Below are 24,680 nucleotides of genomic sequence, written 5' to 3'. Positions count from 1 at the left end.
CGCGGGTGCATTGGTGGTGCGGGTCGGGAAGGTGCGGGGTGCCGCGGATAGGGAGTCCTGAACCACTGCGGGTGGGGGAGGGGTGGGTGCAGAGGTGCTGCGGGTGGGAGATGGGCGGGTAATGCCTCTCCTCCTTCTCCTCCTGGAAGCAGCTAAGCTGCTTAACTTTGTTGGTGCTCCCTGCAGTAGGCGGTGAAGGCTTCAGTACCCGGGCCAGGCACCGCAGCTTCCCCACGACAGCGAATCCCTCTGCAGCCGAGTGGAGTACAGGGAACACACAGCAGCCAAAGGGCAGAGCCTCCCATTGGATGTAACCTTTGTGGGAGGGCGTTTCTCACCCAATCAGCTATGGCCTGGGTGTGATAGACCTGCGCTAACCCAATGAGAGCTCCTAGCCACGCCCAGCGTTAGGAAATGAGTCACAGATCTGGGCTAATATATAGGAGATAATCAAAGTATTTGGTATAATTAAATTAGGTCAAAATTATAGAAAGCAAGTTTTTTTTTCCAGCAAAATAAGTGCTGTCATTAAATTTGGACTACATAAAAATAGGTATAAATATATATTTGGAGTGGAAACAGACCGATTACTCCCACCTGCAGGTCTAAAAACACTTGTCCCCCTCATAAGGCACATAATACCCAATATACCAGTCCAACACCTTGTACCCCAATATCCATTATTTTGCATTTTTTGACCCCAAAAAAGACAAATTATTAGCTAATTAAAAATAAAGCAAAAACTTCCAGGGCCTAATTTATTCATTCGGAGGGGGAGGGGTATGGGGTGTCCAAGGGGTTCTGAACCAAAACCCAACATTTTTAGCTCAAAAATAGGATTTTAATTACCTACCGGTAAATCCTTTTCTCGTAGTCCGTAGAGGATGCTGGGGTCCACATTAGTACCATGGGGTATAGACGGGTCCACTAGGAGCCACTCTCACTTTAAGAGTTTAATAGTGTGGGCTGGCTAGTCCCTCTATGCCCCTCCTACCAGACTCGGTCTAGAAACTGTGTCCGAGGAGATTGACAACTTCGAGAGAAGGATTTTACACAGATAGTGGCGAGATTCATACCAGCTCACACAAACAAGGCAAACCAAGCTAACTAGCTTGAAAACTCAGCAACCGCTGAATAACATTACTGAACCAAATAATAATGCAGTACTTAACTAAGAACAAAGCAGTACTGAATCAAGTAACCACTGCAGGATAACGAAGCGCTGGGCGGGCGCCCAGCATCCTCTATGGACTACGAGAAAAGGATTTACTGGTAGGTAATTAAAATCCTATTTTCTCTTATGTCCTAGAGGATGCTGGGGTCCACATTAGTACCATGGGGCTGTACCAAAGCTCCCAGAATGGGAGGGAGAGCGCGGAGGCTCCTGCAGAACTGATTGACCAAACTTCAGGTCCTCAGAGGCCAAAGTATCGAACCTGTAGAATTTTGAAAACGTGTTCGACCCCGACCAAGTAGCCGCTCGGCAAAGTTGTAAAACTGAGACACCCCGGGCAGCCACCCAGGAAGAACCCACTTTACGAGTATTGTGGCCCTAAACAGATTTTGGACACGGCAATACTGCCGTAGAATACGCATGCTGGATAATAAACCTAATCCAGTGAGAGATCGTCTGCTTAGAAGCAGGACACCCAAGTTTCTTGGGATCATACAGGACAAACAGAGAGTCAGATTTTCTGTGACGAGCAGTCTTCAACACATATATTTTAAGCGCCCTTACAATATCCAAGTACTTTGATGGAATTGAGGAGTCAGTAGCAACTGGCACCACAATAGGTTGATTGATATGAAAAGCCGACTCAATCTTTGGAAGGAACTGCTGACGTGTCCGGATTTCAGCTCTATCTTCATGGAAGATCAAGTAGGGGCTCTTACAAGACAAAGCCCCCAGCTTCGACACACGTCTAGCAGACGCTAAGGCCAACAGAGTGACAGCCTTCCACGTGAGAAACTTGACCTCAACCTCCTGTAGAGGTTCGAACCAATCTGATTGGAGGAACTGCAACACCACATTAAGATTCCAGGGTGCCGTAGGGGGCACAAAGGGAGGTTGGATGTGCAGAACCCCTTTCAAAAAAGTCTGAACCTCAGGGAGGGGAGCCAGCTGTTTCTGGAAGAAAATGGATAAGGCCGAAATCTGGACCTTTACGTATCCCAACCTCAGGCCCGTATCCACACCTGCTTGCAGGAAGAGAAGAAACCGTCCCAGTTGAAACTCCACAGTAGGAAACCTCTTGGATTCACATCAAGATATATACTTCTTCCAAATGTGATAGTAATGTGTAGACGTTACTCCTTTTCTAGCCTGTATCAGGGTAGGAATAACCTTGTTCGGAATGCCCTTCCGAGCTAATATTTGGCGTTCAACCTCCATGCCGTCAAACGTAGCCGCGGTAAGTCTTGATAAGCGAACGGCCCCTGTTGTAGCAGGTCCTCCGGAAGAGGCCTCTGCTCGTCCAGCAGTAGACCCAGAAGATCCGCGTACCAAGCCCTTCTTGGCCAGTTCGGAGCAATGAGGATTGCCTGAACTCTTGTTCTCCTTATGAGCTTTTGAATCCTTGGAATGAGTGGAAGTGGAGGAAGCACGTACACCGACTGGAACACCCACTGAGTCACCAGGGTGTCCAACGCCATTGCTTGTGGGTCTCTTGACCTGAAACAATACCTCCAAAGCTTCTTGTTGAGGCGGGAGGCCATCATGTCTATTTGAGGAACCCCCCAAAGATTTGTCACCTCCGTGAACACCTCCGGATGGAGGCCCCACTCTCCTGGATGGAGATCGTGTCTGCTGAGGAAGTCCGCTTCCCAGTTGTCCACTCCCGGAATGAAAATTGCTGCCAGCGCGTTTTTCTGCCCAGACTACGATTCTTGTTACCTCTGACATTGCAGCTCTGATCTTCGTTCCGCCCTGTCAGTTTATGTAGGCCACCGTCGTTACATTGTCCAACTGTACTTGAATGGCTCGATCTCGCAGAAGATGTGCCGCTTGGAGATGACCATTGTACATGGCTCTTAGTTCCATAATGTTTATTGGAAGACTGGATTTCAGACTTGACCACCTTCCCTGGAAGGTTTCCCCTTGAGTGACTGCGCCCCATCCCCGGAGACTTGCATCCGCGGTTAGAAGGATCCCGTCCTGAATCCCGAACCTGCGGCCCTCCAGAAGGTGAGGTATTTGCAGCCACCAGAGGAGTGGAATCCTTGCTTTCGGCAACAGACGTATCCTCAGGTGCATATGTAGATGAGAACCCGACCACTTGTCTAGGAGATCCAGTTGGAAGGATCGAGCATGAAATCTTCCGTATTGTAGAGCCTCGTAGGAGGCAACCATCTTCCCCAGATGGCGAATGCACTGATGAACCGAAACCCGGGCTGGCTTCAGGACATCCCGGACCATTGTTTGAATCACCAATGCTTTCTCCTCCGGTAGAAACACCCTCTGTACTTCTGTGTCAAGGATCATCCCCAGGAAAGACAATCTCCTTGTCAGCTCCAAATGTGACTTTGGAAAGTTTAGGATCCAACCATGTTCCCTGAGCAGATGAGTCGTGAGAGCAATGGACTGCAACGTCGTCTCCCTGGTCGATGCCTTTATCAGCCGATCGTACAGATATGGAATTATGTTCACTCCCTGTCTGCGGAGGAGAACCATCATCTCTGGCATCACCTTGGTGAATACCCTTGGTGTCGTGGAGAGACCGAATGGTAGTGCCTGAGACTGATAGTGACTGTCTAACAGTGCAAATCTGAGATAAGCCTGGTGCGGCAGCCAAATCGGAATGTGGAGGTATGCATCCTTGATATCCAGGGATACCAGAAACTCTCCCTCCTCCAGACCTGAGATCACCGCTCTCAGAGACTCCATTTTGAACTTGAACTCCCTCAGATAAGTGTTTTAACGATTTCAAGTTCAAAATCGGTCTGACTGAACCATTCGGTTTCGGTACCACGAAAAGGATTGAATAGTAACCCATGTGTTGCATATGAGGTGGAACTGGAACAATGACCTGTGACTTTTCCAATTTTGGATGGCTTCCTGTAGGATAGCCCTGTCTGTCAGTAAAACTGGCAAGCCTAATTTGAAGAACCGGTGAGGCGGGAGTTCTTGAAATTCCAGTCTGTACCCCTGGGACACAATATCATGTACCCAGGGATCCAGGCCGGACGACACCCAGACGTGGTTGAAACGTCTGAGCCTCGCACCCACCAGTCCGTCCTCCAGGCTGTGCGGTCCACCTTCATGCTGAGGTTTTTGAGGAACCAGAAGCAGGCTTCTGGTCCTGGGAGCCTGCAGGTGCAGGCATTTTGGATTTTGCACGCCCACCTCTAAAGAAGGTGGTAGGAGGCTTGGACTTTTTCGTCTTAGTGGTCCGAAAGGATTGCGATGCAGATGAAGAAATGGGTTTCTTCGTAGAAGGCGTAGCTGAGGGAAGAAAAGGTGACTTACCCGCGGTTGCCGTGGAAATCCACACATCCAACGCTTCCCCAAATAGAGCCTGACCTGTGTAGGGTAGGTACTGCACACTTCTCCTGGATTCCGCGTCTGTCGACCATTGGCGTAGCCAGAGTTCCCTGCGAACTGAGACAGACATGGAAGATATCCTTGCATTCAGCGTACCCAGGTCTTTCATGGATTCCACCATGAATCCCGCAGAATTCTGTATGTTACGTAAAAACAGTTCAATGTCACTTCTATCCATTGTATCTAAGGCCTCTAGTAACATGCCTGACCACTTTACTATAGCTTTTGAGATCCATGCACAGGCAATAGTAGGCCTTAACACCACCCCTGAAGCAGTGTATATGGATTTGAGCGTAGTGTCAATCTTACAATCAGCCGGTTCGTTTAACGTGGTAGATACAGGGACAGGTAAAACCACCTTTTTTGACAGTCTGGAGATAGATGCGTCAACTATGGGTGGGTTTTCCCATCTTTTTTTTTTCCCTCCTCAGGGAAGGGAAAAGCACCAGAACCCTCTTGGGGATCTGGAATTTTTTCTCCGGGGTTTCCAGGATTTTTCAAATAAAGCGTTTAATTCTTTAGATGCAGGGAAGGTTAGCGAGGCTTTCTTATTGTCTGTAAAGTAAGCCTCCTCAACCTGCTCAGGTGGTGTGTCAGTAATGTTTACACATCTCTAATGGCCTCAATCATGAGCTGCACTCCATTAGCCAGGGATGCCGCCCCCCTCAGCACATCCCCGTCACCGTCTGCCGTGTCAGAGTCGGTATCAGTGTCATCTTGCATAATCTGGGCAAGTGCACGTTTCTTCGGGTATATGCTAGGGTGTTTAGAAGGAATAGGAACACAACCTGACCTAATTGCCATAGAATTCTTTAAAACCTGAGTTTCAGTCTCAGTATGAGCTACCCTAGCTACTCGAGATCATTCCCTTAATAGAAGTCAGCCATTCTGGCTCAGTAATAGGAATCTGAGACAATACATTACATTCCTGTGTACATGGAATGGATTCCTCTGGGGATGAAACGTCCTCTGCAGCATAAGACACAGAGTCCCTGGACTCTCACACAGGAAAATATCAGCCACAGTTTCTCCCCCAAGTACCTTCAGAGAAACACAGAGCTTGGAGCCAGCACACACACACAGCGCTCAATTAAGTAGTATAACTAACCTGGCGCTGACTGTGTACCTTAATAGACTACACAGATAATACACAGCCCCCCTACTACACAACCCCCTGGTACCGCACAGGATAGCTGGAGGCGTGTGGCGTGACAGCACTCCCTGTCAGCGTCTCTGGTGCTGTATCTACAGGGAGAAAATGGCGCTGAACGCTGCTGGGTCCGCTCTGAGAAGATCCGCCTCCTGGAAATGGCGCCTCTTCCCGCATTTTCAAAAGATTATACTGGCCTGAGGTGTTTACTAGTTACGGTGGTCCCTGATACCCTACACTGGTCACTCAAGGCCATCTGCGCTGGCTCAGGGTGCCCCTCATAGCGCCGCACTGTGTACCGCTAAGCTTTCCGAAGATCAGTTAGTACTGCGCTCCTACCCTGTTGCCACCATTCACACCAGCTCACAGCTTGTCGGGTCGTCGGTGACTCACTCGCCACCGGAATCTCCTGGCTCTGTTAGGGGGTGGCGGCATGCTGCGGGAGTGAGCGGTCGCCTCGGGCGGCTAACGATCATCATCCTCAGGAGCTCAGTGTCCTGTCAGCGGAGATAGTGGCCATTAACCTCTCAGGGTTGGACACTACTCCCCCCTAAGTCCCACGAAGCAGGGAGGCTGCTGCCAGCAGCCTCCCTGTGCCTAAACTCTAATGAAAAAAAAATAAAACTAGAAAAACTCCTATGGAGCTCCCCTAGCTGTGACCAGCTCCTCCGGCCACATTTTCTAAACTGAGTCTGGTAGGAGGGGCATAGAGGGAGGAGCCAGCCCACACTATTAAACTCTAAAAGTGCCAGTGGCTCCTAGTGTACCAGTCTATACCCCATGGTACTAATGTGGACTCCAGCATCCTCTAGGACGTAAGAGAAAATAAGATTTTACTTACCGGTAAATCTATTTCTCGTAGTCCGTAGAGGATGCTGGGACTCCGTAAGGACCATGGGGAATAGACTGGCTCCGCAGGAGATAGGGCACTTTAAGAAAGCTTTGGACTCTGGGTGTGCACTGGCTCCTCCCTCTATGCCCCTCCTCCAGACCTCAGTTAGGGAAACTGTGCCCAGAGGAGATTGACAGTACGAGGAAGGATTTTTGTAAATCTAAGGGCGAGATCCATACCAGCCATACCAATCACACCGTATAACTTGTGATAAACTACCCAGTTAACAGTATGAACAACAACATAGCCACGGTTCAACCGATAAACTATAACATAACCCTTATGTAAGCAATAACTATATACAAGTCTTGCAGAAGAAGTCCGCACTTGGGACGGGCGCCCAGCATCCTCTATGGACTACGAGAAATAGATTTACCGGTAAGTAAAATCTTATTTTCTCTAACGTCCTTGAGGATGCTGGGACTCCGTAAGGACCACGGGGATTATACCAAAGCTCCCAAACGGGCGGGAGAGTGCGGATGACTCTGCAGCACCGAATGAGCAAACAGGAGGTCCTCCTCAGCCAGGGTATCAAACTTATAGAACTTTGCAAAGGTGTTAGACCCCGACCAAGTAGCTGCTCGGCACAACTGTAATGCCGAGACCCCTCGGGCAGCCGCCTAAGAGCAGCCCACTTTCCTAGTGGAATGAGCCTTAACCGATTTCGGTAACGGCAATCCTGCCGTAGAATGCGCCTGCTGAATCGTGTTACAGATCCAGCGAGCAATAGTCTGCTTTGAAGCAGGAGCGCCAACCTTGTTGGCCGCATACAGAACAAACAGAGCTTCAGTCTTCCTGATTCTAGCCGTTCTGGTCACATAAATCTTCAAAGCCCTGACCACATCCAGGGACTCGGAATCCTCCAAGTCCCGTGTAGCCACAGGCACGACAATAGGTTGGTTCATATGAAAAGATGAGACCACCTTTGGCAGAAATTGAGGACGAGTCCTCAACTCTGCCCTATCCACGTGAAAAACCAAGTATGGGCTTTTATGTGATAAAGCCGCCAATTCTGAAACACGTCTAGCCGAAGCTAATGCCAACAACATGACCACTTTCCACGTGAGGTATTTCAACTACACAGTTTTGAGTGGTTCAAACCAAGGTGACTTGAGGAAACGTAACACCACGTTAAGATCCCAAGGCGCCACCGGAGGCACAAAGGGAGGCTGAATATGCAGCACCCCTTTCACAAAAGTCTGTACTTCAGGAAGAAAGGCTAATTCTCTTTGAAAGAAAATGGATAAGGCCGAAATTTGGACCTTTATGGACCCTAATTTTAGGCCCAAAGTCACTCCTGTTTGAAGGAAGTGAAGCAGACGGCCCAAATGGAACTCCTCCGTAGGAGCAGCTCTGGCCTCACACCAAGAAACATATTTCCGCCATATACGGTGATAATGTTTTAACGTCACGTCTTTCCTAGCCTTGATCAGGGTAGGAATGACTTCCTCCGGAATTCCTTTTTCCGCTAGGATCCGGCGTTCAACCGCCATGCCGTCAAACGCAGCCGCGGTAAGTCTTGGAACAGACAGGGCCCCTGCCGCAGCAGGTCCTGCCTTAGAGGAAGAGGCCATGGATCTTCTGTGAGCAACTCTTGCAGCTCCGGATACCAAGTCCTCCGTGGCCAATCTGGAACAATGAGGATTGTTCTGACCCTGCTCATTCTTATTATTCTCAACACTTTGGGTATGAGAGGAAGAGGAGGAAACACATAGACCGATCTGAACACCCAAGGTGTCACCAGAGCGTCTACCGCTACCGCCTGAGGGTCCCTTGACCTGGCGCAATACCGCTTTAGCTTTTTGTTGAGACAGGATGCCATCATGTCGATTTGAGGCAGTCCCCATCGATCTGTGATCTGTGCGAAGACTTCTTGATGAAGTCCCCACTCTCCCGGATGCAGGTCGTGCCTGCTGTGAGGAAGTCCGCCTCCCAGTTGTCCACCCCCGGGATGAACACGGCTGATAGTGCGCTTACATGGCCTTCCGCCCAGCGTAGAATCCTGGTCGCTTCTGCCATGGCCACTCTGCTCCTTGCTCCGCCTTGCCGGTTTATATGATCCACTGCCGTGACGTTGTCCGACTGAATCAGAACCGGTTTTCTCTGAAGCAATTCCTCCGCTTGACATAGGGCGTTGTGTATGGCCCTCAACTCCAGGACGTTGATGTGGAGACAAGTCTCTAGGTTTGACCAGAGACCTTGGAAATTTCTTCCCAGTGTTACTGCTCCCCAGCCTCGGAGGCTTGCGTCCGTGGTCACCAGGACCCAGTCTGAATGCCGAACCTGCGACCCTCTAGCAGGTGAGCACTGTTCAGCCACCACAGGAGAGATACCCTGGTCCTGGGAGACAGGGTGATCCTTTGATGCATTCGTAAATGGGACCCGGACCACTTGTCCAAGAGGTCCCATTGAAAGGTCCTCGCATGGAACCTGTCGAAAGGGATGGCCTTGTATGAAGCCACCATCTTCCCCACGACCCGCGTGCAATGATGCCCTGAAACCTTTTTTGGTTTTAAAAGGTTCCTGACCATGGCTATGAGCTCCTGAACCTTTTCGATCGGAAGAAAAACCTTTTTCTGGTCTGTGTCTAGAATCAGGCCCAAAAAGGTCAGACGCGTTGTAGGGACTAGCTGGGACTTCGGTATATTGAGAATCCAGCCGTGTATCTGCAACGTCTTCATGGACAGAGACACACTGTCCAGCAACTTCTCCCGAGATCTCACCTTTATGAGGAGATCGTCCAAGTATGGGATAATTGTGACCCCCTGCCTGTGCAGGAGCACAATCATTTCCGCCATTACCTTGGTGAAAATCCTCGGGGCCGTGGAAAGCCCAAACGGCAACGTCTGAAATTGGTAGTGACAGTCCTGCACTGCAAATCTCAGGAACGCCTGATGAGGGGGGAATATCGGAACATGAAGGTATGCATCCTTTATGTCCAGGGACACCATCCAATCCCCCCCCTCCAGGCTGGCGATGACCGCCCTGAGTGATTCCATCTTGAACTTGAACCTCTTCAAGTACAGGTTCAGAGATTTTAGGTTTAAAATGGGTCTGACCGAACCGTCCGGTTTCGGAACCACAAACAGGGTCGAGTAATATCCCTCTCCTTGCTGGAGATGAGGACCTGTGACAATCACCTGTTGAATATACAATTTTTGGATTGCCGCCAACACTAGCTCCCTCTCTGACGGGGAAGTCGGCAGAGCCGATTTGAAAAACCGGCAAGGAGGCAAGTCTTCGAATTCCAGCCTGTATCCCTGAGAAACAATCTCTAATGCCCAGGGATCCACCTGCGAGTGAACCCAGACGTGGCTGAAAAACCGAAGACGAGCCCCCACTAGATCTGCCTCCCCCGGGAAGCCCCAGCGTCATGCGGTGGACTTTGCAGAGGCAGGGGAGGACTTTTGCTCTTGTGAACTAGCTGTGTGCAGCTTCTTTCCCCTACCTTTCCCTCTGGCAAAAAGGACGATCCCCGTACCTTTTTGTTTTTATTGGAACGAAAGGACTGCATTTGATAATGAGGTGCCTTTTTTGTATGCTGCGGGGGGACATAAGGTAAGAAATTCGACTTACCAGCCGTAGCCGTAGAGACAAGGTCCGAGAGGCCGTCTCCAAACAACTCCTCCCCTTTGTAAGGCAAGGACTCCATATGCCGCTTTGAATCGGCATCTCCCGTCCACTGTCGGGTCCACAAGAGCCGCCTAGCAGAAATAGACATAGCATTTATTCTGGAGCTTAATAAACAAATGTCTCTCTGAGCATCTCTCATATACAAGGCAGCATCTCTGATATGCTCTATAGCAGAGGTTCTCAAACTCGGTCCTCGGGAGCCCACACAGTGCATGTTTTGCAGGTAACCCAGCAGGTGCACAGGTGTATTAATTACTCACTGACATATTTTAAAAGGTCCACAGGTGGTGTTTATATTGCTGCCCAGGGCGCCGCCCCCCCCCCCCCCCCCCCTGCACCCTTACATTGACCGGAGTGTGTGAGGTGTATGGGAGCAATGACGCACAGCTGCAGTGCTGTGCGTTACCTCAGTGAAGCTGAAGGCTTCTGCCGCCTAACGACTTCTGTCTTCTGTACTTCTAGCTCTGTGAGGAGAACGGCGGCGCGGCTCCGGGGGTGGACGCCCAGTAAGAACCTGCGTTCACCCCCTCTGGAGCTAATGGTGTCCAGTAGCCGAGGAAGCAGAGCCTATCTTAGACAAGAAGGTCTGCTCCTCTCTCCTCAGTCCCTCGATGCAGGGAGCCTGTTGCCAGCAGTGCTCCCTGTGAAAAAGTAGAAAAAGTAGAGAAAAAATCCAAACAAAAATGCTTTTAGGCAGAGAACTCAGGAGAGCTCTCTGCAGTGCACCCATCTTGCTCTGGGCACAGTGTAAAACTGAGGTCTGGAGGAGGGGCATAGAGGGAGGAGCCAGGGCACACCCAGAGTCCAAAGCTTTCTTAAAGTGCCCTATCTCCTGCGGAGCCCGTCTATTCCCCATAGTCCTTACGGAGTCCCAGCATCCTCAAGGACGTAAGAGAAATAGGGATTTTGCACTACTTATTACCAACTCTTAGCTGGTGAAGAGAAATCTGGGATAAGACCTGTGGAAACTTATCGCCGATAACTTATCGCCGGTAATATGATACCGAATTATCACATTTGTGATTATTTATCTCGATATCGCGGCTAGTAGGATACCCCCCTTTGGCTTTAGAAAAGGTAATTTAAATGGTAATAAGAAAAAAACAAAACTTTATACATAAGCTGTTTGGAGGCACTAGCGTAACCGTGACACTCCTTTATAAAGCACAGAGAAAATTCAATAATGAGGGCTGGAATACTACAATGTTCTATTAGTGAACATGTAAGTAGGAACCTTTATTTCTTTTATGAAAATACAAATAAAACAGAACCTTCACCTACAAAAAAGGGAAACCTTCCAATAATTAAGAGGTTAAAGGCAACCTGATGCCTACAAATCCTACAAGATGTCTGTGACTTACTGATCAGAGTTCTCACTCTATAAGTCACGCAGCCGTCCTGTTTTGAACAGGGAGACCTAAGGCAATACTCTGCCTGTTAAGCTGGATACACACAAGACGATATGTTGTCCGATCTGACAAATTGCACCGACATATCTGACACATCGTCTAGCGTGTACCCACTATGTCGCTGACAACGTGCGCTGCCCTGGGTCGTCAGTGTTATCCTCCATTGGTCCTACCTACAGGGCCAACGGGGGATGTCGTTCGTGAGGGCCATGCTGGCAACCTTCATCATTCCCAAGTGTGTATGCACTTGCCGATGCCGGTTACCCCGATGGATCCCGCTGTGCGCGATGTCGCTGGGTACACACATCGCGTAGTGTTTACTCAGCTTCACACTACAGTCCTGATGAAATGTAAGTGCCTGTGAGGCTTCAGCTATACTCAAGATCAAAAAGATATCCTGGAGCAGTTACACAATGCACACAAGTAAGCAGTTCCCATTGCCAGTGAAGGAACCAGGTGGTGGCAGTGGCTATAACTGGAGGCATGTGATGTAATACAGCTGACACCTATAATCAGGGAGCTTCTGGTTTCCGTGCTTAGAATGTTGTTGGAAACATCAGCTCGGTCTTACAAAATGGCTGCCTCAGCTGTTTGCAGGTGACAAGTGCACTTCACATTTAAAGCCCCTTTGTGTTGCCCTCTAACAGTTGGCAACAGGTAAAAAATATGGAGGTCAAAAAACACAAAACATGAAATTACCTTACAACCTGCAGAAGAAATTCCATTACTCATCAAACCAAAGGTTTCAAGTTCTTGCTGCAGAAATAACATTAAAAAGTTAGTTAACGCTTCAAAACGCTAGATTAGCTCACGATTAATACTTTCAGCACATATAGCTTTGAATACATTTATGAGCATGAATTGCTATTAATTCCAGAATTAATGGTGTTGTCACATTAGCAGGATATGACAATACTGTATTGAGTACCTGTGGCCTCTTGTAAGCTCTGCGCTGCTTTAACCCCAGTTTCTGCACAAGTTCCTGTGCAAGTTCTGTTACACTCTCATCCTGAGGAACATAGTTGAGAACTGTGTTAATTTCCTAGTCACACAGACAAACAAGCATCTTGTTTTAGTTCAGCCTACCTGAACTAGCACTAATATCCTGTGGCTGATGCAGCCGTAGGCTTCTTGGTGCTTTCCAAGCTTGTCCAGAGCTTTGGCTTTACGATACAAAGCTCTTGTGTTCTCCTCATCTAGACTCAAAGCTTTCTCGCTGTCTTCTAGTGACTTCTCAAATAGACCCTACATTGGGAGGTCACAGAACAAGAGTTACCAGATAAACAATCATTTAACGAACAGTACATCCTTCGCAACCAAAATGGATTAATTGTAAATTGTAAATAAGTCATTCTAAAAAGGAAATAGTTTGACCCAGAAGCCTTTTCTCTTTATGGGATGGTTTCTATATATATCTATATCTATCTATATATCTATATATCTATATCTATCTATCTATATATATATATATATATATATATATAAAATCTATGGGGTCAATTCTATTCAGCGACAGTTGATTCAGCTCATGTTAAGTCGGCGAAGGCCCGTTCTCGCCGACTAAACAGGTTGAATTGTCGGGAGAACGGGCATTCTCCGACTTAACTCCCCGGCGCGATGCTGATTCCCGACAGAATCAGCCTCGCGCCGGCCGACAATTGGTGTCACTTGGCGCTGTATTGAATAGTGCCGGGAGCTAACTCCCGGCGCTATTCAACTGTCGCTGAATAGAATTGACCCCTATGTGTCTCAAACTTGACTCATTGGTTTGAGATTACACATGGCATACACACATATCAGCATAAGTCACCAGCAATAAAGGAGCTCAGTTAATAAATAATTCTGATACTGTGGCAATCTTGGGGCCACACAAATGCAATTTATAAACAAATGCAAGATTATTTCACCTTTATTAATATGCACCAAAAGTCTCAAAACATGATAAAGTGAAATATTAGCTTAGAATGATGTAAAAAGTGTTAAATCAAATATGAAAGGGTCAGTTGTGACAAGTTTTGTGTTAACCTCACAATACAGATTATTATCAAGGTATTTATGACAACAGGTCATATGCAAATAAAGAAATACTACAGATTGTAAAAGCTAAAATACTGGGTTGGGATGCCAGCAGTGAGAATACCGACAGCGGCATCACGATGATCAGACTCCTGAGAGGGGAAGGTAAGTACAAGTAGACTCACCATGGAATAATAGCAGCAGGATCGGTTCACAAACAGCCGGCACACCAGTTCTTGGGAAAGAACCAGTTCTTCTGATGCTGCATACTCAGCCACTGTAAGTCCTTCTGTGTATTGTCCCAGTGCCAGTTTCACTTTGCCCTCAAGGTACCGCTCATTGCCCTCTGTAAACAGGTTTTCAACCAGCTCCTGCAGGAAACGCTGAATAGAAGAATGGAAAGTCAAAGGAACATAAAAAGAAATAAACTCTGGAACAGGTCCACTTACTGCTATTTCAGTAAGACAACAGAGGTACAGATGTGTCCTCATACATCTTTGCTGCAGTCGCTCCAAACAGGTCCTGTGAGACGCCGTTAGCGGCGGGCGTCTTATTTTTATGAAAATGTGTCTTAGACGCAACGTGATGAGACTAGCACGCACCGGGAGACTGTACTGATTAATTAGATATGTGATACTTGTACATACAAGTGTGCAACTGAGTTTCTGAATCTGCATATGAAGTAGCATCAGCTGCAGCTTTAGCTTTTTTTTAACCATAGCAGGTTCTCTTGTGCTTCATATACAGACTCGCACACAATGCAACAAATGTTGCATAAAAAATTAATCAGCACAGTCTCCCGATGCATCCTAGTCTCATCGCATTGCGTCAAAGATCCTTCCATCTCACGTTGTGTGGTGTATTGAGGCTAGATGTAGGAGGACATTTCTGTAACAGTTTACAAAATGAATACAACATCATCAGTAGCCTGGTACTCCTGAGCGAAAAAACGGATAGATGTAATCATAGGCAGGACTGATCGCAACAATAAACATAAGTTAGTGCTGACACTTCAAAAGCTGAACGAAAATAAGATTTTACTTACCGGTAAATCTATTTCCCGTAGTCCTAGTGGATGCTGGGGACTCCGTAAAGACCATGGGAATAGACGGGCGCCGCAGGAGACAGGGCACTTTAAGAAAGAATTTGGATACTGGTGTGCTCTGGTTCCTCCCTCTATGTCCCTCCTCCAGACCTCAGTTAGAGAAACTGTGCCCGGAAGAGCTGACAGTACAAGGAAAGGATTTTGGAATCCAGGGTAAGACTCATACCAGTCACACCGTATAACTTGTGATAAACTTACCCAGTTAACAGTATGAACAACAACAGAGCATCAGATAACCCTGATGCAACCACAACATAACCCTTATTTAAGCAATAACTATATATAAGTATTGCAGAAGAAGTCCGCACTTGGGACGGGCGCCCAGCATCCACTACGGACTACGAGAAATAGATTTACCGGTAAGTAAAATCTTATTTTCTCTAACGTCCTAGTGGATGCTGGGGACTCCGTAAGGACCATGGGGATTATACCAAAGCTCCCAAACGGGCGGGAGAGTGCGGATGACTCTGCAGCACCGAATGAGCAAACACAAGGTCCTCCTCAGCCAGGGTATCAAACTTGTAAAACTTTGAAAAAGTGTTTGAACCTGACCAAGTAGCTGCTCGGCAAAGCTGTAATGCCGAGACCCCTCGGGCAGCCGCCCAAGAAGAGCCCACCTTCCTTGTGGAGTGGGCTTTTACTGATTTTGGTAGCGGCAATCCAGCCGCAGAATGAGCCTGCTGAATCGTGTTACAGATCCAGCGATCAATAGTTTGCTTTAAAGCAGAAGCACCCAGCTTGCTGGATGCATACAGGATAAACAGCGACTCAGTTTTTCTGACTCTAGCCGTTCTGGCTACATAAACCTTCAAAGCCCTGACCACATCTAGTAACTCGGAATCCTCCAAGTCACGAGTAGCCACAGGCACCACAATAGGTTGGTTCATATGAAAAGATGACACCACTTTTAACAGAAATTGTGGACGGGTCTGCAATTCTGCCCTGTCCATATGGAAAACCAGATAGGGGCTTTTATGTGACAAAGACGGTAATTCTGACACACGCCTAGCTGAAGCCAAGGCTAATAGCATGACCACCTTCCACATGAGAAATTTTAACTCCACGGTTTTAAGTGGCTCAAACCAGTGTGACTTCAGGAAACTCAACACCACGTTAAGATCCCATGGTGCCACTGGAGGCACAAAAGGGGGCTGAATATGCAGCACTCCCTTTACAGAACGTCTGAACTTCAGGTAGAGAAGCCAGTTCTTTTTGAAAGAAAATGGAGAGGGCCGAAATCTGGACCTTAATGGAACCCAATTTTAGGCCCAAAGTCACTCCCGACTGTAGGAAGTGAAGGAAACGGCCCAGCTGGAATTCCTCCGTAGGGGCACTCCTGGCCTCACACCAAGCAACATATTTTCGCCATATACGGTGATAATGTTTAGCCGTCACGTCCTTCCTAGCCTTTATCAGCGTAGGAATAACCTCATCCGGAATGCCTTTTTCTGCTAGGATCCGGCGTTCAACCGCCATACCGTCAAACGCAGCCGCGGTAAGTCTTGGAACAGACAGGGCCCCAGTTGTATCAAGTCCTGTTTTAGAGGCAGAGGCCATGGGTCCTCTGTGAGCATTTCTTGCAGCTCTGGATACCAAGTCCTTCTTGGCCAATCCGGAACAATGAGTATTGTTCTCACTCCTCTTTTTCTTATGATTCTCAGCACCTTGGGTATGAGAGGAAGAGGAGGAAATACATAAACCGACTGGAATACCCACGGTGTCACTAGTGCGTCTACAGCTATCGCCTGAGGGTCTCTTGACTTGGCGCAATATCTTTGTAGCTTTTTGTTGAGGCGGGATGCCATCATGTCCACCTGTGGCAGTTCCCACCGACTTGCAATCTGCGCGAAGAGTTCTTGATGAAGTCCCCACTCTCCCGGGTGGAGGTCGTGCCTGCTGAGGAAGTCTGCTTCCCAGTTGTCCACTCCCGGAACGAACACTGCTGACAGTGCTCTTACGTGATTCTCCGCCCAGCGAAGAATTCTGGTGGCTTCCGCCATCGCCACCCTGCTCCTTGTGCCGCCTTGGCGGTTTACATGAGCCACTGCGGTGATGTTGTCTGACTGAATCAGCACCGATTGGACGCAAAGCAGGGTCTCCGCTTGACTTAGGGCGTTGTATATGGCCCTTAGTTCCAGGATATTGATGTGAAGGCAAGTCTTCTGACTTGACCACAGACCTTGGAAATTTCTTCCCTGTGTGACTGCCGCCCACCCTCGGAGGCTTGCATCCGTGGTCACCAGGACCCAGTCCTGAATGCCGAATCTGCGGCCCTCGAGAAGGTGAGCACTCTGCAGCCACCACAGTAGACACACCCTGGCCCTGGGGGATAGGGTGATCAGCCGATGCATCTGTTGATGTGATCCGGACCACTTGTCCAACAGATCCCATTGTAAGGTCCTCGCACGGAACCTGCCGAAGGGAATGGCCTCGTATGATGCCACCATCTTTCCCAGGACTCGAGTGCAGTGATGCACCGACACCTGTTTTGGTTTTAATAGGTCTCTGACCAGTGTCATGAGCTCCTGAGCCTTCTCCATCGGGAGATAAACCCTCTTCTGGTCTGTGTCCAGAATCATGCCCGGGAAGGGCAGACGAGTCGTAGGAATCAACTGCGACTTTGGAATATTTAGAATCCAGCCGTGCTGTTGTAACACTTCCCGGGAGCGTGCTACGCTGATCAGCAACTGCTCTCTGGACCTCGCCTTTATAAGGAGATCGTCCAAGTATGGGATAATTGTGACCCCTTGCTTTCGCAGGAGCACCATCATTTCCGCCATTACCTTGGTAAATAGTCTCGGTGCTGTGGAGAGACCAAACGACAATGTCTGGAATTAGTAATGACAATCCTGTACCACAAATCTGAGGTACGCCTGATGAGGTGGATAAATGGGGACATGAAGGTATGCATCCTTTATGTCCAGAGACACCATAAAATCCCCCCCTTCCAGGCTTGCGATGACCGCTCTGAGCGATTCCATCTTGAACTTGAACCTTTTCACGTATATGTTCAGGGATTTTAAATTCAATATGGGTCTGACCGAACCGTCCGGTTTCGGTACCACAAACATGGTCGAATAATAACCCTTTCCTTGTTGAAGGAGGGGAACATTGACCACCACCTGCTGAAGATACAATTTGTGAATTGCAGCTAACACTATTTTCCTCTCTAAGGGGGAAGCTGGCAGGGCCGATTTGAGGTATCGGTGAGGGGGCATCTCTTCGAATTGCAGCTTGTATCCCTGAGACACAATCTCTATTGCCCAGTGATCCACCTGGGAGTGAACCCACTTGTGGCTGAAATTTCGGAGACGCGCCCCCACCGGGCCTAGCTCCGTCTGTGGAGCCCCAGCGTCATGCGGTGGATTTAGTAGAAGCCGGGGAGGACTTTTGTTCCTGGGAACAAGCTGTGTTGTGCAGCTTCTTTCCTCTGGCAAGAAAGGACGCACCTCGGACTTTCTTGCTTTTTTGTGATCGAAAGGACTGCATTTGGTAATACGGTGCTTTCTTAGGTTGTGAGGGAACATATGGCAAAAAATTTGACTTTCCAGCAGTAGCTGTGGAGACCAGGTCCGAGAGACCCTCCCCAAACAACTCCTCACCCTTGTAAGGTAAAACCTCCATGTGCCTTTTTGAGTCGGCATCGCCAGTCCATTGCCGAGTCCACAGGACCCTTCTGGCAGAAATCGACATCGCATTTATTCTAGAGCCCAGAAGGCTAATGTCTCTTTGAGCAGCTCTCATATATAGGACAGCGTCTTTTATATGCCCCAGGGTCATTAATATAGTATCCTTGTCCAAGGTATCAAGTTCCTCGGATAAGGTATCCGTCCATGCTGCTACAGCACTACACACCCAGGCCGACGCAATTGCTGGCCTTAGTAAGGTACCTGAATGTGTATAAATGGACTTCAGGGTACCCTCTTGCTTTCTATCCGCAGCATCTTTTAGGGTGGCCGTATCCTGTGACGGCAGGGCTACCCTCTTGGATAAGCGTGTTAGAGCTTTGTTCGCCCTAGGGGAGGATTCCCAGCGTAACCTGTCCGTTGGCGGTTAAGTATACGCCATAAGCATCCGTTTGGAAATCTGCAGTTTTTTATCTGGAGATTCCCAAGCCTTTTCACATAACTCATTTAGCTCGTGTGAAGGGGGAAAGGTCACCACCTGCCTTTTTTCCCCATACATATGAACCCTCTTGTCAGGGACTGGGGTGTCCTCTGTGATGTGCAACACATCCTTTATTGCTATAATCATATAACGGATGGCTTTAGCCAATTTAGGCTGTAACTTTGCATCATCGCAATCGACACTGGAGTCAGAATCCGTGTCGATATCTGTGTCAACAATTTGGGATAGTGGGCGCTTCTGAGACCATGACGGCCTCTGCGACATAGGATCAGGCATGGGCTGCGACCCCGACTGTCCTAAGGTTTCAGCTTTATCCAACCTTTTATGTAAGGAATTAACATTATCATTTAAAACCTTCCACATATCCATCCAATCAGGTTTCGGCGCCGTCGGCGGCGACCCCACATTCATTTGCTCCCGCTCTGCTTCCACATAGCCTTCCTCGTCAAACATGTCGACACAAGCGTACCGACACACCACACACATACAGGGTATGCCAGCACACACCCCAGCGCTATATGTCCCAGGAATCACACAGTAACTTAGTGTTAACCCAGTAGCTGCTGTATATAATGTTTTTGCGCCTAATTTATGTGCCCCCCCTCTCTTTTTACCCTCTTCTACCGTGAATCTGCAGGGGAGAGCCTGGGGAGCTTCCTCTCAGCGGAGCTGTGGAGAGAAAATGGCGCTGGTGAGTGCTGAGGAAGAAGCCCAGCCCCCTCAGCGGCGGGCTTCTGTCCTGCGTTTCTGTGTAAAATCATGGCGGGGGCTCATGCATATATACAGTGCCCAACTGTATATATGCCTACTTTTTGCCAAGAGATCCTAATTGCTGCCCCCCCCCCCCCCCCCTGCGCCCTGCAGTGACCGGAGTATGTGGGTTTAGTGTGGGAGCAATGGCGCACAGCTGCAGTGCTGTGCGCTACCTCAGTTTGAAGACTGGAGTCTTCTGCCGCCGATTTTGAAGTCTTCTTGCTTCTTTCACCCGGCTTCTGTCTTCCGGCTCTGCGAGGGGGATGGCGGCGCGGCTCCGGGATCGGACGATAAAGGGTGAGATCCTGTGTACGATCCCTCTGGAGCTAATGGTGTCCAGTAGCCTAAGAAGCAGGACCTATCTTCAGTGAGTAGGGCTGCTTCTCTCCCCTCAGTCCCACGCTGCAGAGAGTCTGTTGCCAGCAGAACTCCCTGAAAATAAAAAACCTAACAAAATACTTTCTTATAGCAAGCTCAGGAGAGCTCAATAAACAGCACCCAGCTCGTCCGGGCACAGATTCAAACTGAGGTCTGGAGGAGGGACATAGAGGGAGGAGCCAGAGCACACCAGTATCCAAATTCTTTCTTAAAGTGCCCTGTCTCCTGCAGAGCCCGTCTATTCCCATGGTCCTTACGGAGTCCCCAGCATCCACTAGGACGTTAGAGAAACATTCTTTGTTCAATTCCTGGTGTCCCACATAGCAGGAGGGGAGCAGAGTGATAACTACATATTTAAAAGGGAAAAGCACAGAACGAGGCAGAGAGCTGCTTTCCAGAGTCAAAATTTAAGCCCATACACATTAGACCATTTTGAGCTCAAAGTAGCTCACTTTTGGCGTTTTGAGCTACTTTGATCTCAAAACCTCCTAGTGTGTATGGCCGGGTAATGAGCACTGATGCGCGCTCTTGCATCATTGCTGGCCGCCGCCATCCGTCGGCCTGTTTTACGGGCCGAGTAAACCACTTTTCACAGTCTCCCACTGTGGAAAGTGGTTCACCACCATTAAAATCGCTGGGCCGGGTGAATAATCGCTCAGTGTGTATGCACGGAGCGATTTTTCGGCCAGCGACTTTCACATCATCGCAGTGCATACACGCTGGGCAAAAACCCAGCCCAGTGTGTATGCACCTTTATACCTTTACATTCTAGCTATTGACAGTGTGAATGTCGACATGCTGTAGGATGACATTCAGAGCAATGTCAACATTATAATCTCAACACTGAAATTGCATTCAATGTGGCCTTTCCAAATGAGTGCCATTGTTCAACTTAGGTTATTTCGTGTTATGTGAAGAGTTTATTAATGTAGGTGCCGCTGCTTTACCTCATGTATGTAAATGATTACTTAGATTTGTCATTGGGTTCATGTTTTTGTAGTTTTTACATTACGGTAGCCAAAGGTCTGTGTTTCTACTGACCAGAGACAATGGTTGTTGAGCACACCATGTATGATTAGATATGGCCACAACAGACAGACGCTGCCTCTATTGTATTACTGTGACTGGTGTAATATTCCCCTCTGCAAACAGCCCTAACTAAAATAGGGAGGAGCAACAATGTCTAAGTTACTTAATTAGGCCACAACGAAGCAGTCATTCAGTTATCATCTAATACACAAACACAGGACTTGAAGATATTAATGCACAATCATTTAGCAAGTTTCTTCCCATTGTCAACAATCACCATAGGCCTGCTGGGGATTCGGATGATAGGCCAACAGCAATAGGTCAACAGGTACACAAGGTCAACATGGTCAAAATGTCGACATGTAAAAGATAAACCGCGCTTAAGGTCTACAGGTACAAAAGGACGTCAGGTTCGAACGGTCGACAAGTTTTTGTTTCAACTTTTTCCTCATTACCACCCGCATACTACAATTGGGAACAGTAATCTGTGCCGAGCACAGCAGCAGCGGAGTGAGGCATCTTGCCCAAAATGTGACATGGGGTCACATGTTGTTGGAAATAGTGACCCAAAAACATTTGTGTCGACCTTTTGACCGTGTCGACTTTTTGAGGTATCTACCTTTTACATGTCGGATTATTGACCCTGTCAACCTCTTGCCTGAGAGCCAATTAAGGTCGACCCAATGATTCCTACCTGGACTGCTTGTGACAACCTAATCAGGACATACGCGATGGTATCTTCCATGCGCTATCGCTGGTGCTAGATTGGCCTGCATGCAGGCCAATCTAGCAGGTTGCTCACTTCACCTGCTGGGGGAAATGAGCAGCCCCCCCGTCTTTCCCCGCACGCTCAGCACACATCACGCTGTGCTTAGCGGAGGGAGAGATGTGTGCTGAGCGAACCGCTCAGCACACATTTCTCCCCAAATCGACCCGTGAATACGGCCCTTAAGAGTACTGGTGGGTGTTAGAAGTGGGGTGACATTAAGACAGACCACTGCTCATCTGCCAGATCATTTGAATTAAAGGTCTAGCGTTTAGAGACAAGGAAATAATTGATATAGCTAAAGAGAAAACTACTCCAGTATCTGCTAAGTACTGGTGTTCTGTGTTAACATTGAGGCTAATTCAGATGTGGTTGGAGTGGTTATCACTGCTGCTTCCTTGTATGGTAATGCAGCAGGAGGCATCGATTACAAGTAGACGCCTCCTCCTGCAGTTGTAATCCGATCTATGTCCTAGGACGCGGGCATCGGATCACTCCTTAATTGGGCAGCGTTTGACACCCATGGGGAAGCGCAAGCCGGCCGTCACAGAGACCAGGAAATCTCTGCACAACCATAGAGTTCCCTTGCCTCTTCCCTCCCTCTAAACAGTGGTGACACACATCCATTTTGGGAAACAGAGGCTATCGTTGTCTCCGCCCCACCCCCTAAACAGCAGCACACTGTCAATGACAGTCTGCTGCTGTCCTGCTTCCTACAGCACATTAATCCTTTCGCGCACGGGCAAATCCTTCAGGATCTGAATGATCCTCATTGTTCACACTTTGTATTAATTGGCTTGATACATGTTTTAAGTATTAGGTGTAAAGTTAAATGAATGTTTGTTAATAAGGATAGATGCTGAAGCATGAATCCCTAAGTTAGTCTGACTCTCACGGGGCCATTAGTAACTATAGCACGGTATTGTTATAGTTCAATGGCTAAAGCAAAAGGTACCACTCTATCCTGTTTAGGCAAGCCGGGAAGAGGTGCAGGGGATATACATACTTCATGCTCTAGTACTCTTAAAATAGTTTCGCAAATTCATCCTTAAAAATACAGTGTTCTACTGCAGAGCTGTGTTCCAATGACTGACAACGTAGGTCCCCAGAAGCAGGGTTGCAAAATTTAAACCAAATTATTGAATAAATTGACTAAATCATGATTTAAATCAAAACATTTAAAAAAACAACAACTTTTTCCTAGAAAGATAGACGTGTAGGTGGTGGCAGTCTTTTTTCTTTTTTTCTTTTTAGCTTAGTTGGGGAGAATAATGGATGGTGTATAGGAGATTCTACCAAGTATATACAGCCAAGTGGTGTACGCTGGAATACTATGGCAGACTGTTTGGAGTCTTTTCTGAAAAACTGGCCCGTTCTTGTTAGGTATGTGATGAAAACAAAGATGATATCCCACAAGACATTATTAACAAAGTTAATGACTTTGGTATTAAGCGGAGTGCTGAGGATTATTTGGCTCAACTGAAACCTGTAGCTGTAGCCCTGGACCGTGCACAAAGACGCAACTGCACAATCAGTGAGGTCGTACAAGTGTGGAAGAAGCTGTTAAATGATCTTGAAGAGATTGCCATCTTTATTATAATGATGTGGTGTTCAAAGGCAAGAGCCAAAATTGCACTCACAGATGCCCACTTGCTGGCTAATCTACTTAATCCTAGGTACAGGGAAAAAACCTTAGTCCTGCTGAAATTGAGACTGCTATAGTTTGCTCATGTCAATAATCGTCAAATTATGCCGGTCATCATCAAATTCATGCATCCATGAAACCATCTGCACCATACATGTTTGAAGTGGACACTTTACAACAAGTATATCCTCTAGCCTGGTGGATGTCCTACGCAGCTCAACTTCAGTTAGTAAATCTTTTGAAGCAGATGTTCACCGCAGTTTCATCAAGTGCAGGAATTGAAAGGATTTTTTTTCAACGTACGCTTTTATACAATCCAACACAAGCAACAGATTAGGAAATGAGAAAGCAGCTAAGCTAGTTGCCTGCTACAGAGCCTTTTCTGTTGAGCACAAACGTGAGGACGTGGACAAAGACATGTACATGTTTGACTCAGAATCAAACAACTGATTTAGGCTCTGAATTTCACTCGTACTTTTTGATGCAACGGTTTAGTGTGTATTTATTCTATTACTGTGTTAATTTTGTTACTTTTCTCACTTCAAAAATTGTTCATGTATTACTAAAACAAGGTGGAGACATCTAAAATTAAACAGTGTACTTTAAAGAAATCCTATTTAAAACCCAAAAATCCGATTTAAATCAAATACATCCAATTTTTATTTATTTATTTATTTTTAAATCTGATTTTATGCACCCCTGTCCAGAAGCCAGCCCAGCGATGCAAGATTGAATGGTTCAAGTATATCGGGAGGCTAAGGAGCAGAGGCTCCAGGTACTAGATTAACTACAAGAGACATCATTTAATACCAGCCTACTGGCACTAAGGAGATATTGATTCGGCACAAAAGCAGACTATGAGGGTTATTCAGAGTTGTTAGCAATTGGCCAAAACTATGCTGCACTGCAGGTGGGGCAGATGGAACATGTACAGAGAGATTAGATGTGGGTGGGTTATATCTGTGCAGGGTAAATACTGTCTGCTTTATTATTACACTGCAATTCAGTTTTCAGTTTGAACACACCCCACCCAAATCTAATCTTTCTGCACGTTACATTCTGACCCACCTGCAGCGACACATGGTTTTGCCCAATTGCTAACTTTTTTAGTTTGCTAACAACTCTGAATAAGGCCCTATGTCCAAACAAAGACCAACTAGGAACATAAACTCAAATGTTACTTTTTCAAAATGTATACCAGGATTGGGACCAAATGCCACTGAAAGAGAAAGGGCA

The 24,680-nt window shown here is 47.5% G+C and overlaps 1 protein-coding gene across 1 annotated transcript in view; it reads right to left on the bottom strand.

Moving 5' to 3' along the window:
• Positions 1 to 24,680, bottom strand: part of LOC134958822 (zinc finger CCCH domain-containing protein 7B-like) — a 296,536-nt gene that overhangs the window by 199,169 nt on the left and 72,687 nt on the right. The window contains exons 5-8 of the mRNA XM_063941538.1: positions 13,826 to 14,023; positions 12,711 to 12,869; positions 12,553 to 12,633; positions 12,324 to 12,380 (exon numbers count right to left, since the gene is read on the bottom strand). Coding sequence (XP_063797608.1) covers positions 12,324 to 12,380; positions 12,553 to 12,633; positions 12,711 to 12,869; positions 13,826 to 14,023 — 495 coding nt within the window. The remainder of the gene's footprint in view (positions 1 to 12,323; positions 12,381 to 12,552; positions 12,634 to 12,710; positions 12,870 to 13,825; positions 14,024 to 24,680) is intronic.

This window comes from Pseudophryne corroboree, chromosome 9, assembly GCF_028390025.1.
Source record: "Pseudophryne corroboree isolate aPseCor3 chromosome 9, aPseCor3.hap2, whole genome shotgun sequence".
Taxonomy (NCBI): Eukaryota; Metazoa; Chordata; class Amphibia; order Anura; family Myobatrachidae; genus Pseudophryne; species Pseudophryne corroboree.
Note: the sequence above shows the minus strand (reverse complement) of the source record. Positions and strands in the feature narration are given on the sequence as shown.